The following is a 20,216-nucleotide window of genomic DNA, read 5'->3' as shown; positions in this document are numbered from 1 at the left end:
TAACTTGGTTTTTGTATCCCCTATAAGTACAAACCAATGGGCCAGGACTAGGCAGCCCAAGGAAAGAAACAATTGCCCAGAGAAGCAGAGTGAGGCCCGGGCAAGCCAAGCCAAAGTGACTGATTATAAGCAGAGACCTGGACAAGCTGTATTGAAGCCAACTCAGGCAGTGGCAGGGAAGAAGAAAGGCAGGCAGTATCCCAGAAGCCAGGCAGAGGACCAGGAACCAGAGGTGTGCAAATATGGAAAGAGCAGTCCAGGAATAGACAAGGGCACAAGCTGAGAAGAAGTATAATTAACTCCCAATGCCATTCCCGGTTCCTAATCTCAAGCTACCAAGAACTTCTGGTCGGCACATTTGTCCCTAGACAATGGTGATGAGCAGAGTGACGTGGAAGGGGAAAATGGGCATGTACCTTGAATATTGCACATGCCACGTATTACTCTTAACTAATACACTATTTGGGGGCATTTGATTGTGTCTCATTTTTAATTATAATCAAGGCTATGAATTTTGTTTATACATGGGGGGTTTTTTCCTCAATCTTTCCATATATCCATGCTTATTTCTTAAAGATAAATTTTTAGAAGTGGAATTCTAGTTAAAAGAGTATGAAGATTTTTCTAATATTGACATAAGCCATCTAGGCACAAGGGGTGACCCTAGTTTTACCATAAATTTACTTTTTCTGAAGCCTGTGAGGAATCACGTGATCATCACTACTGAACTTCCTACCCTCATTTAATTCTTCATCTGCTGAGGAGTTAAACATTCCTCATAGAGGAAGTTGAAGTGCACTATGTTTGGAGGTGTTGAAATGATGGAAATTCTAGAGTTAGAACAAAAGGAAAGGAAAAGTGTTGGAGAGGAGGGAAGGGTATAAAGGCCGTCAGCCACCCAGCAAATGAATCACTCCTCCGGTTCACTCCTGAGCTAAACTTCCTCTTTAGAACAACATGATGCTCAAGGTATTGTGACATTTTATGTGGCTTACTTAAATTGCTTTTCTACCTTATTTCTTCCTTTCTCAATTTTCTTAGTTGCCCGCTCCTTTTAAGCATTACCTTCTTCTGCTTCAAAAAAAAAAAAATGGTATTTTAACTTTTCTCATAGCCTCTGGGCTACCTAATTAACTGTATGGTGGTTTTCATCAGTGTTTTGCAAATGAGAGACATGATTCTGTTGTATTAAATTAGGAAGAAAATGAATCATTGTACGTTCATTGACTTTTTTTCTTTTTCTTTTCTTCTTCTTTTTTTTATTTCAGCATATTATGGGGGTACAGATGTTTAGGTTACGTATGTTGCCCTTGCCCGCCACCGCCCCCAAGTCCAAGCTTCAAGCATGTTCATCCCCTGGATGGTGCGCATCGCACTCTTTCTGTATGCATATACCCGTCCCCTCCTCCCCCTCCCCCCTCCCCCGGCCGACATCCAATAAATGTTATTCTTATATGTGCACTTATGTGTTGATCAGTTTAACTTTTAACCTCCTCGTCTTATATGTGTCCATCATGACATTGCCAGATTGCACTTCTAATTATCTGTCCACTGCCACCCACCGTCCCTTGCAGAAGATAAACATTTTGAGGCAGAAGCCGTAACGTATTGATTTGACATTCTAGAGAGCTTAGCACGGTGTTGGACACATAGCAAGAACTTGTAAAATATATTTATTCAATGAGTGCGTATTATGCCGTAATTTATACATTAATCACTGTATTTAACTAAGAAGAGATTTAAATGCTGTGAGAAAGTCAAGTGGACCAGAAAGATATTTTAGAAATAGATGCATGCAAGGTTCACAGACAGCTGAGCAGCTGTGTGTGTATTTCCCTCGTGTTCCCTTCCCTCAGGAACCAGGAAGAACCATGTGTTCTTTGGCACACAGGGTGATATTTAGGACTTACGGGGGGATCCTGTGGGGCCCCACCTTCCCAAGTCACCAGCAGCACCGTCCACCTCATGTGGATGGAGGGCACAACCCCCTCCTGGGCTGCTTGCTGGTGCCCTACCTCCCCTCTGCTCCCTGGGCATACAGTTTTCCCCATAAAGCACCCCCAGGTCAGACCTAAGCCTGAAGAGCTGAACAATCAGTCACTAAATGCCCTCAACTGGGGGACTCGTGGAGGTGGGAAGAGAGGTGAAAAAGAGGTAGTTTTGCTGAGAACCAGGGATCCAACCAGTACCTGAAACTTTAATTTTTACTTGATGGATCATCAAGCCAATTCTTTTCCTCTCCTTCCTCCCTCCCTCTGCCCCTAAGTATGTTTACCCAAGTTTCTAGCAGCACAAAAATCAACATTATTATTATTCTACGCCTAATCAGACATTTCGGCCGGCACCCTTTCCCTCTCCCAGCCATCTTCTCTCCAGCTTTCTCCCACTCCAAACTCCCCTCAGCTTTCTATCAAAGCTATCAGAGACATATAAAGTAGCCCATCCTTTTTAAAATCGCAGGCATTCCCTGACTTGATAAATCTGGAGACTCTAACAGTCAGACTAGTTAGTGGTCAGGTTGAAGGACTTTCAGCTGGGCACTGCTTCCATCTCTGCGACTCCGCCCTGGCACTGAGCTCAGTATCAGAATGCCTCAATCCCCTAATCCAATATCCCTCACCCTACAGCAAACATTTTAAAAGGAAATATCTGACACTCAGACAGACAGAGTAAGTTGTGCAATGATGTAATTACCAGAGCGGGAAAGGAAAACAACCCAACATTTACCAAGTGGTCCTAAGTGCCAGGCGTATGGTGACACCCAACTTAAGAGTGGATGTTTTTTAACTATACGTAATAGATGTGCTCTTGTGAAGACGTGTAGAAAACAAAATAATTGTCTATACATTGAAGAGTTTGATAGTTAAAGGAATTGCAAAGTACTCTACTGCTTATGAAATGCACATAATCCTGTAAATTTTTGTCACCTGGTTTGTGGGTAGAAGTAGAATGACTTTCTCCACTGGGATCACCACAGGCACTTCATATTCAACAAGGTCACACTGAGCCCATTATCACTGCCCAAAGGCTGCCCCTCTTCCTGTGTTCTCTCTCTTGGCAAATGGCATTGTCGTTTCCCCACCCAGACTCTGGGCTACTGCAGTAGTCTCTTAACTGCCTTTCTCCATCCCTCTCTAATCCGTTCTCTACACTACAGTCTATAGAGATTTTTCCAAAACATAAATCTGACCCTTTCTCTACCTTTCTTAAGATAGCACTTCGGCTTCCTGTTGGCGTCACAGTCTTTAGCATGACGTAACATTCATCATTCAGTCCTAGCTGCAAATCCATTCTCCCTCTCACCCCCGGCTCCTGCATGCAGCTCTGCAGCTGAGTGTGCCAAATTCCCTCCACCCTCTCACACCTCCAAGCTTTGGCCCACGCTGCTACCTCTACCTTTAACCTCTGTCCTCATCCCCTGTATCTTCGCCTGGCTGACTCCTCTAAGTTTTCATAACCAGAATCAGGTGTCAATGTCTCCAGGCAGTCCCCACCAACAAGAAAGAGCAGGCAGTGGTTCTCAAGTCACGTATGTAATTTTAGATTTCTTAGTAGCCATATTTTTAGAAGAAGAAACTGATGAGATTAATATTTTGTTTATATTATATTCCAATATATCAATACTATATTATCATATTATTGATATCATTGTGTTAAATATAGATTCAGCATATAATCAATATTTTTAAAGCTCTGAGATGCTTTATATTCTTTTTTCCTACAAGTCTTCAAAATTCGATCTTGATTTTACTCTTATGACACGTCTCATTTTGGACTAGCCACATTTCACGTGCTCAGTGGCCACACGTGGAGAGTAGCTACCATGTCAGACATGAGAGCACCAGAGCACTTGGGAACCACCTGGTGATCCTAATGAAAACAGAATGCTGTGCTCCAAAGATTCTGTTTCTAGGGAGAGTCTAACTCTGGTGTTCTAGAGTGGTGACCAGAAATGTTCACGTTCAGCAAGAATCCTAGGTAGCTTTCATATACATGTTTCTCAGACCACACTTTAGGAAATTTGGGCTTAATAGCCAGATGCACTGATTTTGGAGTTAGACCTAGAGGGGTCTGCGTCCAGAATCCACCAGTTAAGAGTTGTGAAAATTGTGGCTTCACTTTTCTAGGTCTCAGTTTCCTCACCTGCAAAAACACCTACCTAGACACTTGTGGGTATCAAATGAATAATGTATTTGAAACACTCAGCACACTATCTGGCACACATCTGAAAATGGCAGCTGTCTGAATGCACCACACCCTCAGAAACCCCCATTACATGGACGAGGTGTCCTTCCCATCACCCCCGACTTTCTGTGCTTCCCTCCACCATCGCCCGTCACGCGCTGCCGTCATCATTTGCTTGCTAACCTGTTCTCTGCCTGACGGGGGACAGAAACAGGCTGTTGTGCATTTCCACATCCCTGTGCCTCAGACATAGTGAGTGCTTAGTACACATCATTTTTTAGAAACTGAACTAAATTTGATCAACTGGGTTTCTTCTAGTGGAGCAAAACTCTGCACAAGAATTAAATACAAAGTGGAATATACGACTGTTCTAACTGTCTCTCCTTTAAAGTCTGTCACAGAAAGCTTCGCCAAAGTGATCCATGGCTTAAAAGTGGGACACCTGACTGATCAAGTCATTCAGAGGAGCAAGAGAATGATCCTGGATACCCTGGGCGTCGGGTTCCTGGGAACCAGCACGGAAGTGTTTCACAAAGCCAGCCAATATAGTAAAGTAAGAAGCTCAAAGTCTACATTAGAGATAAAACCAAGTGTGCGCACATGTGTTTTATTTACTCTATACTTAGTTTTATAGATAGTACTTGATGTGTATAGCATTGTTCTATGTAATTTAGGATTTTCTGTGTTTCAGTCTCTGAGTTTTACTATTCATCCATATCCTTTACTAAGTCATTATCTTAAAACCATACACTAGTAATATCCCACAGTTTATTATTATTATGACTAAAAGCACATTTTAACCTGAAATTCTTAGAAACAGTAGCACCTACCACAGACCATTTGTTCATGCAAAGACTTTAATATTCTTTGGAGAAAAGACTGGTCGAGTACTCTGAGCAGAGAGTGGCCATGTATGTGTAAGATGTAACATCTGTTCTCTGTAGGATGTACTACTATACACGGCTAGCCCACCTTCCCTGGTATTTACTCCAAGGAGTAAATAAGAGTAAATTCAGACATGCATCTCTGGAGCACTTCTGCATTACAATATGGCATCAAGCAACAGCATCTCCTCTCCCTTCCATGGGAAAAGTCACATATTCTTCTACAAGGAAGAGAGGACCCAATGACTAAGGCTATCTTGCACAAAGGGTTGATGTAAGAACTTTTCATCTGATGCCTCCAAAGATGAAGAATAACTCTTGAAGTGATGACTGGTATGTTGTATCCATACTCTATATCACTAATTGATATTCTTTCGTTCCAGATCTATAGTTCCAACATATCCAGCACTGTTTGGGGTCAGCCGGACTTCAGGCTCCCGCCTACATATGCTGCTTTTGTTAACGGTGTGGCTGTAAGGAGGTTTTCATGTTTTTTCAACTATTTGAATATGATAATAATTTTAGAGCCAAAAAATATCTCAGAAATCACCCAGGTTCCATATCTTACAGATTATATAACTGAAATCCAGAGAGATAAAGTGGTCTTCCCTCTCCCAGTGTACTAATTCAGTTCTCATATTTTTATGGTAAATTGATGCTTTTCAAACAAATTGTGTAGTAGAGGAAATAAGATGGAAGGGGAAGATTTAGATAAAAACACTCCCAAGGTATCCCAACTCTAAACCTTGAATGTATATAGCAAAAGAAAAAAAAAAAAAAAAAAAAACCAAAAAACCACAAAACCCAATATTCAGACACAATTTCTTCTCAGTTCTTTCTGTTGTGGGTGCCAGTTTCTATCCAGTAATGTGCCCTTCATTCATTCATTTATGCGTTCATTCAGTAGATATTTATTGAGAAAGGAACAATAGCCATATAGTATATATTTTCTGAACCAAAAATCAGCACCTCTTATCTGATAGATGATTTTCGTGCTTCCTGTGTGTGTCAGGGACAGTATTCTACAAGATGTAATTTGGAAATGAACATGTTTGGATTTTTGAGATATTTTTATGGTTTATGAGGACAGTAGTTCAGAATATTGAAAGTCAAACCCAATGGTGCATTCAGAAGTTAATATCCAACAAGCAGTGGGAAATGCACCAACCACATCAAATAGACATAAAAATCTATTTTTAAATGAACTTCTGGTTATTGCTAAACTATTTTCATACAGGGGAAAAGCAAATGGCTGGGATGAAGAAGAATAAAACCTTAAAGAAGAAAGTAATGATTCTAAAATATAGCTTAATAGTTAATCTGGGTTCGAGAGTTCTTATGCTATTCTTGCAACTTCTCTAAGTTTGAAATTACTTTAGAATAAAAAGGTAAAAAACTATATGGCCTCATATGGAATAAATGACATTGAACTTTTAGGGCATCTTGTTTAAAGGATGGGGAGGGAGGAAGCAGCCGCCACCTGATTCTGCAGCTTTGTTTGTAAAGGGGAATATAGATCTTTGCAAGGGCTGTGGCAGAGAGAGCTCAGGCCACCTGGGCAAGACCCAAGCTCTGTGGGGCTCACAAGCTGCTCTCTAAGGTCCTGCCTCCTCTGGGCAGAGGAACAGCAGGTCTCAGTGCCCAGCCACGTGATTAAAAACCACAGCCAGTTCTCCGGTTTTCTTTTCAGAGAATCAGATCAAAAAAATCTCCTATCAAACAAGATTATTGCTAAACTAAGTCCTTACTGGTCTTAAAGCAATTGCATTCAGGGAAAATTTGGTTTTTGTTGTTGTTTGTGTCTGTTTACACAGATTCACTCGATGGACTTTGACGACACGTGGCACCCTGCCACTCACCCTTCTGGGGCTGTCCTTCCTGTCCTCACAGCTTTATCAGAAGCCCTGCCTCAGAGTCCAAAGTTTTCTGGCCTTGATCTGCTGCTGGCTTTCAATGTTGGTATTGAAGTGCAAGGCCGATTAATGCATTTCTCCAAGGAAGCCAAAGACATACCAAAGAGGTATGGAGAGAATTTGTCCCACTGAGAGGTAGCCACATTCCTCTTCATCTGTCAGTCTTTTCCTTTGTAGAGCTTTCTGACATAGAGGCCAGCTCAGCTGAAGATATTAGCATTAGTGCTGGCAGATAAGTCAATTCACCAGTCACATACGAAACCCGATATCCAGATGCAAAAATGTGACTTCAGAAGTGCTAATGAAAATTTTCCTTTGGGTTTAGAGAGCCAATCAATCATAATCATGAAATAAATTGGGGCCTTTCATCCCAGGGTGACTCATGGCATTCTGGCACCCATGAGTACTCTGAGTATTCCTGATCCCAGCCTCAAAGCAGAATCTACTCCGATTTTTCCTAGGGTCCTTCAGACCAATGAGAACATTCAGAATATCCTAACCCTAAGTGTTCATCCTGTAGATAAAAAATGGCCAAATGTTGGCCATTTCATATGGTTTAATCTCATATTTATTTTGCCACTTAGCCTGCACAGAGAGGAGTAAATGGGAATACTAGGTAGTAAAGTTTCACAATGTCTACGAGGCCTTCAATTCTTACAGTTACTTACCTATCAACAATCAACAATTTTTGCCTTTCTGGCAAATGGTAACAGTACCATTTATAAAGAACTCACTATGTGTCAGACAATGTTGTAAACAAGTGAATTCATTCAAGGCTCCCAAAACACTAAGAAGTAGACATTATTATTATTATCACCATTTTATGTAAGAAAAAAAACAGGTATAGAGAAGTTAAATAACTTTCCCAAGATCACACAGCTAACAAGTGGTAGAGCTGAGATTTGAACCCAGGTAGTACAACTCCATTATGAATGCTCTTAACCACTACACTGTACTGCCTCTTGGTGGGTAAGGCTTGTAAATCTCTAACTCTGTTTCTTTGCTTTTCAGATTCCATCCCCCTTCAGTGGTAGGAACTTTGGGTAGTGCTGCTGCTGCATCCAAGCTTTTAGGACTTAGCTTGACAAAATGCCAAGAGGCCCTGGCTATTGCTGTTTCTTATGCTGGGGCACCCATGGCAAATGCGGCCACTGAGACCAAACCCCTTCATACTGGCAATGCTGCCAAGCACGGGATAGAAGCAGCTTTTTTGGCGATGCTGGGTCTCCAAGGAAACAAGCAGGTTTTGGACTTAGAGGCAGGATTTGGGGCCTTCTATGCCAACTATTCCCCAAAAGTTCTTCCAAACCTAGATTCCCACACTTGGCTGCTGGACCAGCAGGATGTGGCCATCAAGAGTTTTCCCGCACATCTGTCTACCCACTGGGTGACAGACGCAGCTGCATCTGTGAGAAAGCACCTCATAACAGAGAAAGCCCTGTTCCCCACCGAGCACATCAAGAGAGTTGTGCTCAGGATTCCAAACGTCCAGTACGTAAATAGACCCTTCCCCAACTCGGAGCACGAAGCCCGTCATTCCTTTCAGTATGTGGCCTGTGCCATGCTGCTGGATGGTGACATCACAGTCTCATCATTCCAAAAACACCAGATTAACAGGCCACAGGTGAGAGAGCTTCTCAGTAAGGTAGAGCTGGAGTACCCTCCAGACAACCTGCCAAGCTTCGACACACTGTACTGTGAAATAAGTGTCACCCTCAAGGATGGAGCCACGTTCACCCATCGCTCTGATACTTTCTATGGTCACTGGAGGAAACCACTGAGCCAGAAGGACCTAGAGGCAAAGTTCAGAGCCAATGCCTCCAGGACACTGTCCTGTGACACAGTGGAAAGTCTTATAAAGATAGTAGAAAAACTGGAAGACCTAGAAGACTGTTCTGTATTAACCACACTTCTCCAAGGATCCTCTCCACCAGAGGCAGCTTCGAAATTATTCAGATGTAATAATTCTATCACACAATCTTTCCTGGGGTTTACCAACTTCTAAACGACTTTGTGTTTGAGGAGATTTTGATAATTGCTGTGTAAAACAAGGGTCTGCTGCTTGTCTGCCCAGGAATAAAGAGTTCAGAAACAGAACTATATTTATTTGGAAGAAGTCCTGTCCCATAAATTTTGCAGGACAGTTCAAGTTACCTAAATCAAAATAATAAATATGTGAGAAACACAAAATATTTTCTAAGCATTCATAAGGGTGAAATTCAAGTCACCTGTGATTTGCTTATACAACTAATCTTTTCAGAGGAATTATTTTGAACTTCGTGAACCTCAAGGCTTTAGAAGATTATGAACCCATATGTCTGTTTTCTGACAGTGGAGAAGGGCTCTGGTCTTTTGTGCCACCAATGGATTTCTTAGACCATGGATTACTCCCGAGCCCTCCACAGTGCAAGGGGTGCGATTGGGGGATTAGTGCGTTCAAATCCTGCCTCTGCCACTTATTAGACATGGCCCTGGGCATGTTACCAGGTGTCCCTCTGCCTTAGTCTGTAAAGCAGTTTTGTCTGTTCTGGACATTCCATATGAATGGAATCATATATGTAGTCATGTGTGTCTGGCTTCTTTCACTTAAATAATGATTTTGAGATTCTTCCTCGTATGTATTAGTTCTTTGTGCCTTTTCATTGCTGGGTAGCCTTCCATTGTATGGATATGCCAAAATTTGTTTACCCATTCACTAGTTAATAGGTGGTTGGATTGTTTCCAGTTTAGGCTATTATAAATAATGCTTCTGTGAACATTCACATACAGGTCTTTGTGTGGATGTATGTTTCCATTTCTCTTGGATAGATACCTACGAGTGGAAATGCTCAGTCATTTGTTAAATATATGTGTAACTTTATTTTAAAAAAAAGAACTGTTTTCCAAAGTAGCTCCATCATGTTACATTTCCGCCATCTATATATAAGGGCTCCAGTTTCTCCTCATCCTCACCAACCCTTAGAATTGTTTCTTTTATTTTAGCCATTCTACTGAGTATGGTATCTCATTGTGGTTTTTAATTTGCATTTCTTTCATGACTAATTCTTGCCAATTCTTGCCAGTTCTTTTCATTGGGCTGTCTTCTTCTGGTTGGGTTATAACAGTTCTTTATATATTCTGGGTTTAAGTCCTTTATCAGATATATGTTTTGTAAATATTTTCTCCCACTCTGATTTGTCTTTTCATTTTTTTTTCATTTTTTTATTGGTGTCTCTTGAAAAGCAAAAGTTTTAAATTTTGATCAAATTCATTTTAACATTTTTGAAAAATTTTATCGTTTCTTCTTTGGATGTCTTCAGGAGGCTTTTATTAAAAATCCAGTTATATACTTTATAAAAGACACATAAGGATACAGAAAGGTTGAAGGTAAAAAGATGGGGAAATATGGATGGAATATTAACAAAAGAAAGCTGGGATGAGTAAATGTTAATATTAGGCCAAGCAATACTAGAAATAAAGAGGGTCACTACATAATGACAAAAAGTTCAAATTACTAGGTAACTGAAATAATCCTAAATCTATATACGCCTAAATTATATTGACCTGCAAGAAGAAATAAATAAATCTACCACCATACTGAGATTTTTTAAAACATTTCTCTCCTAGTAATTGATATTTCAAGGAAGTCAAAAATAAACAGACTATCAATTATTTAAACACAATCAACATATGTTTATACAACAGGAATTCTGTGCTCAACTAGAGAATTTACAATCTTTCAAAATTTTCATAAAACATCTACAAAAATGTATACAACAGGAATTCTGTGCTCAACTAGAAAATTTACAATCTTTCAAAATTTTCATAAAACATCTACAAAAATGTATACAACAGGAATTCTGTGCTCAACTAGAGAATTTACAATCTTTCAAAATTTTCATAAAACATCTACAAAAATGTATACAACAGGAATTCTGTGCTCAACTAGAAAATTTACAATCTTTCAAAATTTTCATAAAACATCTACAAAAATGTACCACATTCTGAGCCAAAAACCAAATCCCAACAATTTTAAAAGTACTGGATCATACAGATCATTTTCTTCTCTAATCATAGTGCAATTTAGTTAAAAAAAAATCGATATTAAAAGGATAATTTTAAAAGCCCCAAATGTTTATAAAGTAAAGAAACATTCCTCTAAATAACTCTTAGATCACAGAAGAAATTATAATGAAAATTATAAAACATTGAGAATTAACCAATATCAAAATCACTACATATCAAACTTTGTAGGCTGTAGCTAAAGCAGTACTTACAGATGTGTAGAATTTTCTATTACTGGCTCTGCATTACTTGGATTATGCTGTTCCATAGAACACATCATGTAATGTTGATGAATTTGTCTGAACACAGCTGATTACAGAGGAGGTAGAAAAAGTGACTTCTACTGTGGTCTTGGGGTAAAATTTAATTATTGTCCTGTCTTGATTAATTTCCCAAGTTTCTGGGGGCATCTAAGGATTATTAATATTATTCTCAGATAGATAGCTCAGGCCAACAGCAGGGTTTGGGGAAGCCACTCGCCCAAGGGGGACAACAGCATTCAGGGTCACCTTGATAACAGTCATTATGCCCACTGAGTTAACTGAAGGCAGAACATGTTGGGGAATGTTGGTCTGCAGAGAGACCTTAAGACTCCTCTTCTCTGGCAGGCCCACATACCACCCATCCCCACTGCACCCTATACACAAAAATAGAGAGAGGGAGAGAGGGGAAAGAAATTGAGTCCCCACATTCCCTTCTACAAGGGTCAAAAGCTAGGGCATTTTCGAGCCAAAGCACTAGTGGAGAGCTTTTGTTGGAATGCTAAAGTTAAAGCCGAGTCCTCTTATGTCTTCCTTCCATGAGGCTGAAGAACAAGTACTGCTTCTGAGCTACCCATCCTGAGAAGGCTTGAGATGGGGGCTTAGACAACTCTGATCTGAAGTCTAGGCATTGTGGCAAATGCTTGTTTTTTCTCTTTCATGTCCTTGGGGAGGGCAACAAAGATCAGAGCAGAACTAAATGAAATAGAGAACAAAGAAACAAAACAAAGGATTGATAAAATCAAAAGTTGGTTCTTCCAAATGCTAAACAAAATTCATAAACCACTAGCTAGACTAACCAATAAAAGAAGAGAGAAGATCCAAATAAACAGAATCAGAAATGAAAAAGGAGACATTTAATCTGGCCATTTGTCTTCTTATGAAAAATGTCTATTCATGTCCTTAGCCCACTTTTCAATGGGGTTAATTATCGTTGTTGTTGTTTGAATTCCTTTTCAATTCCGGACATTAGTTCCCTGTTGAATATATAGTTTGCAAATATTTTCTCCCATTCTGCACATTGTTCACTCTGTTGGTTGTTTCTTTTGCTGTGCATCAATAACAATCTAGCTGAGAACTAAATCGAGAAGGTAACTCCATTTATAATAGCTGCAAAAAAAAAAAAAAAGAAAAGATGGGATAAGACCTAGGAATGTATTTAACCAAGGAGGTGAAAGATCTCTATAAGGAAAACTACAAAACAGTGATGAAAGAAATTGTAGATGACACAGACTAATGGAAAAATATCCCATGCTCACAGATCAGAATAATTAAACTGAACTGAATTATTAAACTACAAAGCTTATACACAGGGGACTGACAGGGGACCAATATCTAGAATTTACAAGGAATTCAAACAACTTAACAACAACAACAGCAATTAACCCCATTAAAAAGTAGGCTAAGGACATGAATAGACATTTTTTAAAAAGACAAATGGCCAAGAAGCATATGAAAAAATTTTCAACATCACTAATCAGAGAAATGCAAATTAAAACCACAATGAGACATCTTATACCAATCAGAATGGCTATTATTAAAAAGACAAAAAATAACAGGTGTTGGCAAGTATGCAGAGAAAAGGGAATTCATACACTGTTGGTGGGAATGTAAATTAGTGCAATCTCTATAGAAAACAATATGGAAATTTCTCAAAGAACTAAAAGTAGACCTTCTATTCAATCCAGCAATCCCACTACCCAAAGGAAAAGAAATCAAAATATAAAAATGATATCTGCAGTCATATGTTTATTGCAGCACTGATATGGAATTAACCTAAGTATCTATCAACAGAGGATTAGATAAAGACAATGTGGTATATAAATACAATGGAATACTGTTATTCAGCTATAAAAAGGAATGAAATCATGTCTTTTGCAGCAACATGGATGGAACTAGAGGCCATTATCTTAAGTGAAACAACTCAGACACAGAAAGACAAATACTGCATGTTCTCACTTATAAGCGGGAGCTAAATAATGTGTACTCGTGAAAGTAGAGTGTGAAATGATGGACAATGGAGACTCAGAGGGACGGGGGATGGAGGAGGGATGGATGACAGGAGGTTGCTTGGTGGGTACTATGTGCTTTGCTTCAGCAATGTATGAATTGAAGGCTCTCACTTCACCACAATGCAATATATCAATGTAGAAAAATTGCACTTGTATACCACGAATATATACAAATAAAAAATGGAAAAAAATCAAGTACCTCTCATCAAGTGATAGAGTATATAATTCATTTGGTAGGAGCTAAAAGATTTTTACTCCAGCAATTTCTTTTAAATATTATAGCTCAGCCACCATTTTTTAAGCATGCTGGAAAACATCCCTGCTATTTTTCCTATTCCATCAAAATACCATGCAGAGAGCGGGGTGCAGTGGCAAATCCATGTAGTCCCAGCCATTCGGGAGGCTGAGGCAGGAGGATCACTTAAAGGATTGCTTGAGCCCAAAAGTTTGAGGCAGTAGTGCACTGTGATCGCAAGTGTGAACAGTCATTGCATGCCAGCCTAGGCAACACAGTGAGACCCCATCTTTTAAAAAACAACCACGCAAAAAAATCACGTGCCATGAATGTGCACACTGGTGCCATCTTGTCGAAGCAATCCCGTAGGATTTACTGACATCCATGTTTACATCTAGGCCTCTGTATGGCAGTGACATGGCTCTGTCATCATCAGCAAACCTATCAGAAGAAAAGATCTAGCTGAGTGGGAAAAAACATTTCTGGGGCACCTGACAGCATGATTGTGCACAAATTACCAGCCCACACCGGCCTCTCAAACACTGCAAAATTCAGAACAAAAGCTCATAGGCACTGTGCACGTAAGAGATCTGTTCCAACATGAGACTTCACTTAAATATCCAGTTAGTAAGAGAAATGAAGGCTAAATGTACCAGGATCCATAGGAAATAATTAAAGCAAGCACAGTTTGATCCATATAGCTGAATGACATAATACCAGAGAATTGCTACATTGGAATTTTTTTTTCTTACAGAGTAAGCCAATATATTTTGAAAGAATACATCTTCCACATGATTGAAAGCCATCTGGTCTTATCATCTTAAACCCCAATCCCTTGTCATCCCCACCTCACCCTAATGCCAGTCACCAGATACCACAGACCCATCATGAAAGATAATCTGTTAAGCCATCAGAAAAGCAGTCACATTTATATTCATCTGGAGGAAGGAAAATAGGAAAGCATTGTAGAACCTGCTTATCCAACAGTAAGCTTTCCATCCTTTTCTTCCCTCATTATCCAGCTTATTACCCTGACCCACTGTGACTTCACAAGCAGCAAGGTTGCAGCTGCCAACCCAGGGAAAATGCAGCAGCAGCAGATGGACTTCCTAGCACAGTAGAAAGCTCAAAGAGCCCTTGACAGAGCTGTTGACAATGTGATCCTTTCCGCCCAGGGCAGTTCTGGGCCACTCTAAAACCACCTACAAAGACAGAGGAGCCAGGATTAATTAAAGTTGCTGACAAAAAGAAGGTCTGAACAATTCTAAGGCAAAGAGTGAAGGTATATAAGAACAATAACACAAGAGGTTAGAATGTAAAAACTGTATTTCTTTAACATCTTCCAGAGGTGATAATGATTTTGAATTTAAGAAGTCAGTATAGCAACCCATAATTGCCAAAGTTGCTCGGAGATCCTTCTGTAAAAAGTTGGTGACAAATGCTAAGCCACAGGCCCAATCATTAGGGATTTTACAGAGTTTCAATGTAGCCTTGCAGCAAGAAAACTCTACAGACATAAAGGGCTTATATCAACCTAACGATAGTCATAAACAACCATTTTGCATCCACGGTATGAAATTCTGAAGACACAATCTGGGATACCCACCATGGTGCTAACTTTTGCTAAATATTTCAAGTGTGGTACAAAGGAGGACTATACTTTTGAAAAGCATCTGAGATAAATTCATATCTTTTAAAAACAAAGCCTACCTTTATGTGCTAGAATAAAAGATTTTTAAAATAGCAGTAATTTTTGAGATTAATTTACAAGTAATACTGTTTTAGATGTGAAAATGCTAATTTTAGCACCAGACCTCAGGAGCAACAAACTTTACGAATTTCTCTCATGATAATCCTATTCACAGTGAAAGAAAAGAGTGAACCCTCAAAACACCAGCAACTCAAATAAAATGAATTTCCCTTACTCTTTCTCTCTTGGGTTTTGTGGATAGAGATTTAAATTTATATTTTATTCATAATGTGTGGCAAGTCTCCAAAGACAGTACCCCAATAGTCATGTCTCCCGACATTCACGCTCTTTGGAGTCGCCTTTCCTTGCATGGGTCTCACTTTTAATCCAGCAGAAATGGTGGAGAGGGACTTCTGTAGCTAGATTGTAAGAGGAAGGCCTGAGTCTCTTGTGATAAAATAATTAACCAGGAGGCCACTAGGCTGAGACGGTTCCAGCACCTTGGGCTCCTACATAAGCAGATTGAAACCCAACTCAGAGTAAATGGTCATGGTCAAAGCCTAGGAAAATGAACCTTAAGGTTAAGCAACCAGAAGCCACCAACTAACCTCTAACTAGAAACTTCGCCAATCAGAAACTGCCAACTAACCTCTATGTAGGGACTTTCCACTTTAACCACTCAAATGTTTTCTTTGTCTTGCTTCCGAAAACACCTTATAAAAGTTTCCCCCACCTTCTAGTTCTGTGGAGCCCTGAATCACTTGCAGTCTTGTGCTGCCTGATCCATGAATCAATGTCTACTCAAATAAACTGGTTAACATTTTGATGTGCCTAAGTTTATCTTTTAACACTGCAGAACGCTTGTTCTGAGGAATGCCCGCTCTCATGAAAGAAGCCCAACCACCTTGAGATCTATGAGTCATAAGGAAGCCCAAGATTGCCACATGGGCTATAGGGCCAGCTGTCAGCAGCTCCAGCCACCGCAGTCCAGGCACCAGACATGTCAGTGTGGACATCCTGCCCCAGCCTCTATCTGACTGCAACATCATGAGAGGCCCCCAACAAAGCCCAGCTAGTCAACCCACAGAAACAAGACAGATAATAAGTTATTGATTAAGCCACTAAATTTTACTGGTGTTTGTTACACAGCAATAAACATCTTGAATACTACATATGTAAAATAGCAGTAAGCAACCTATTTAGGTAGATATGCATAAATATCAATAAGCAACACACCCCTGATCTAAAACAACGGTTCCCAGTTCTCACGGTGGGACATCTCGGAAGTGTTTCCAAAAATTTCAAGAATATTGTGAACTTTTAAAATAATTTCAAAATAAAACTAACTTTGTTTATTTTGAAAAAGAAATATGTAACACGCCATTCCTTATGAAGGGGATTAAACAAAAAGGAAGTCAAAGAAATATTTGAGACAATTATATTCGTAAATCAATCTTCAATTTGAAAAGGTGACATCACCAATCTAAAAGTGATTCCTGCACTGAAAAGGGTCCAGAAACAGGAAAACCCTTCACTGTAATTTCCAAAGCCTCAAAGTGTGGTCTGCATGCCACACACCACCTGTCTGTCACCTGGGAGCTGAATCATAATCTGCACTGTAACAAGATCTCCAGGTGAGTCATGCTTCTGTTTAAGTTGGAGCAGCACTGGCATAGAGCAGTAGTTCCCAGTCTTGTCTGCACTTAAATATCCTCTGGGGATTTTTAAAAAATTCCACAATATACTCCAGACCAGTGAAATCACACTTTCTGGAGGTGGGACACAGGCCTTGGGCACTGATGGTTTTGAAGCCCACCAGGTGATATCAGTGAGTAGCCAAGTTTGGTTACTCTACATGGAGCACTGGGGAATCACTTGGGGAGCATCGAAAAACACTAATGTTGGTTTCCACCCCCAGAGAGTCTGATCTCACCTGTCTCGGGTGTCACTCAGGCATCAGGAGTTTCTAAAAGTGCCCCAAGTGACTTTCATGTGCGGCACAGTTGGAGAACCACAGACCTGGAGCCTGGCATGGAAGGGTCAAAATGGCAGCTGAGCCCGCGCCACTCTTTGGGGAAGAAGGCTTTAAAGTCAGTGAGCCTTAATTAAAATGAACAGTTGGCCTCACAGCTTTCAGTGAACTCACCAGGTATAATAACAGCATCGAGCTTACCGAAGTTCATGTCTGCCAAATCTCGTATGTCCCCCCAGGCTCTCCTGGCATTTTCCTCGGGCACATTTCTGTTCTGTTGGGCTCCCTTTCAAGTGATTAACTATGTGCATCTGCTTGGCATTAGGAGCAAATACCTTCACCTTCAAAAATAGAAATAAAAACAAATGATGTCACTACCTCTATGAAAACAATCAAGCAAACAATCTCGGAGTCTAAACCAGAAAAGAAAGTCAGAAAACCGCTAAATAATTTGTTATGCCTTCAGGGGCAACACCAGCTACAGATATTACAACTCAGCCACAATGAAGAAGGTGCAGGGGAAAAAAATAGAGCTATAAATTAGCTTCCAGAAAGAAAGGAGATCAGAAAGATCACAAAGAGGTTGGTTTTCTTATGTATATACTTTTTTAAATAGATGGAAGAGAGGACATAATTTTATAGATAAGAACATATAGGGCTCAAAACCACAAGAGAATTGATTAAATCAGCCCTTGAAATCCTTAAAAGCAGTGATTCTGAACCCTGGCTACATATAAGAATCACCTGAGGAGTTTTTACCCGAAGAGGCCAGTTAAATGGGAATCTCTGGCAGCGAAAAGCCAGCTTGGGCATTGCTATGTCTTCAAATCTCCCCAGGTGATTCTATCGTTTGTCAGGGTTGGCAATCACTAATCTAAAGCAAATGAGAGATAAAACTCAGGGCTCTGAGTGAAAATCCCAGAGGCTTTAATGCCAAAAGCCCACAGTAGAACATTTGGTGGCTCTCACTTGACTGGCTTCCACGCATCCAGCCCCACCAAGCTCTTGATCAACATACCCCATCCCCCCTCAGAAACACTTGGAGAGAGATCGCTCGTTTCCCTCCCCCAGCCCTTGGATCAGCAGGGGCACTGATCTGGGGAAACATGAAGACTTGGAGGCAAGGGAGGAAGCTCAGGGGACCCACTTGAATATTGGGAGGCCTTTGAATCATGCCTTCTTCATGGGCTGCTTCTTCAACCCCAAACTCGCAGGTCCACCTTGCCGGGAAGTGCACAAGGCTGGTCTGAGTCAAAGGTCCCTTGACTCTCTGAAAGGATGTCATTAGGGCTAGAAAGCATTAAATCATGAATCTCGGCCTCCTGTTACTAAACTTCATATTTGTTAGAGTATATATTTATATTCTAAACATTTACATTTTCTATTCTCCATGTTTTCAGTTTTATAAAATTGAGTAATAGTTCCTACCTGTGATATATATATATATATGAGAGATTCTAAGCACATATATACCTTCTTATTCGTGAAAAGACCTAGAACATTTTGAAGGGCAAGAAAGATGCAAAGAAATGTGGCTTTGGTTTTAAACCAAGAATTCTGCAAACAGATTGGTCTTCAGTTGCTTCATGGATTTAATCAGATCAACCTGCCCAAGGAGTGAAACATGTCTTCAACATGTGCATGCCGCTGGGAACCTTTAACAAAGCACTGAGGCATTTGCAGGGTTGTAATCAAGAGTAAGTAAGTCCATCTACCTCTGTCTACTTCACCTCAAGGAGAGAGAGGTTCATTAAATACTCACAGACTAAGGCATGTAGGATATTTCCCTTCACCCATTAGCAAGTCAATAACTACTTGTTGAAAGGATGACTAACAGACACATTCATTTTACTACTCTGCAAATGAAAGAGGTGTCCAATATTTCCTTTCCTACTTGAGCACAGGAGTTTGAGGTTGCAGTGAGCTATGATGATGCCTCTGCACTCTAGCCAGGTGACAGAGCAAGACCCTGTATCAAAACAAAACAAAACAAAAAGCAAAGAAAGTATAATACAGGAGAAGTTATCTGTAGCTGGGAGAAGGGAGAATGAGAGGTTCTGTTTAATGGTTGCAGAGTTTCAGTTTGGGGTGACGAAAAAGTTCTAGCGATAGACAGCGGTGATAGTTACACAACATTATGAATATATTACCCAATGCCAGGGAATTGTACATTTTAAATGGTTAAGCTTATGTTTTATATGTATATATATATTTATCACCAAAAACAAAACAAAAACACGGGCTATTGGCAAGGGGGTAGCAGCATGGTGGTGCGTCAGGCAGCTGCAGGTGAGGGGGGCTGGGTCCGGCCTCAGCCCTGCTTTCCCGCCTTGGTGGCAGAGATCCTCACCGCCTGTTTTTTGTGTGAAGCCGGTTCCAGTATCTGGTGATCAAGAGGGGTGGGTGGAGGGAGGGGTGTTGGATATGGTTTAAAATTAGAAAGAAGTACGAGGGAGGGAAAAGGCTTGGGAGGGACTGCCCCCGCCAGTCCGCAGGCTGCAGAGGGAAGAGGGGGCAGGCCCTGCCGCCACACGTGCGCCAGCACTGCCGAAGCTTACTGCACTTGGCTGCCGGTCCAGACACCGCAGCGGGCCGGGATGCGCCCGGGTCAGGGAGTCTTGCTGTAGGACCCGGCGGATCCAGTCGGCTCCGGGCTGCACCCGCGCGCCCCGTCGCGGCGGATCCGGCTCTGACGCAGAGCCCCGCGGGGGCTGGGGGCGCGGGTGTTGACCAAGGGTCTCGGGCGGGAGACACCTGCCGGCTGAACCTGCCCACCGGGGCCCTGCGGACACTGCAGAGATTCCCTCCTTTCTGAGGGAAAAGAAGAGAGAGCGCAGAGATCCCTGAGCTAGATTTTATTAACCGGTAACTTTTATTTGAAAATTATCTTTAAATGTAAGAGCAAGGGGAAAAAATGTATTTTATCCTTAGCTGAAAGTAACTTCCATGCAACTTATTTCAAAAGGAATGTCAATATTGATATACATTTTTTTTTTTTTTTTTTTTTGAGACAGAGTCTCA

The 20,216-nt window shown here is 40.8% G+C and overlaps 1 protein-coding gene across 2 annotated transcripts; it reads left to right on the top strand.

Annotated features, from left to right (window-relative positions):
• Positions 1-933: 933 nt before the first annotated feature.
• IRG1 (immunoresponsive 1 homolog (mouse)) lies at positions 934-9,612 on the top strand. 2 transcript variants are annotated; one of them, XM_012637761.1, is made up of 5 exons: positions 934-969; positions 4,577-4,738; positions 5,453-5,542; positions 6,884-7,089; positions 7,994-9,612. In XM_012637761.1, exons 1-5 carry the CDS (start codon positions 958-960, stop codon positions 8,985-8,987), a joined length of 1,464 nt encoding a protein of 487 aa, XP_012493215.1. In that variant the 5' UTR covers positions 934-957; the 3' UTR covers positions 8,988-9,612. The 2 variants fall into 2 exon arrangements, with proteins under 2 accessions (XP_012493215.1, XP_012493216.1); XM_012637762.1 differs by lacking the exons at positions 934-969; positions 4,577-4,738; positions 5,453-5,542 and adding an exon at positions 5,123-5,402.
• Positions 9,613-20,216: the final 10,604 nt, after the last annotated feature.

Source organism: Propithecus coquereli, unplaced genomic scaffold (genome assembly GCF_000956105.1).
Source record: "Propithecus coquereli isolate 6110/MARCELLA unplaced genomic scaffold, Pcoq_1.0 Scaffold123, whole genome shotgun sequence".
NCBI lineage: Eukaryota > Metazoa > Chordata > Mammalia > Primates > Indriidae > Propithecus > Propithecus coquereli.
The sequence above is the reverse complement of the archived record's forward strand: the minus strand, read 5'-3'. Positions and strand labels throughout refer to the sequence as shown.

What these genes read in the sequence shown, in the direction of transcription:
- IRG1 (XM_012637761.1), top strand. An exon ending in AAGCCAGCCAATATAGTAAA is followed by an intron (nt 4,739 to 5,452) that starts GTAAGAAGCTCA and finishes CTTTCGTTCCAG; the next exon opens with ATCTATAGTTCCAACATATC. An exon ending in GCCAAAGACATACCAAAGAG is followed by an intron (nt 7,090 to 7,993) that starts GTATGGAGAGAA and finishes TTTGCTTTTCAG; the next exon opens with ATTCCATCCCCCTTCAGTGG.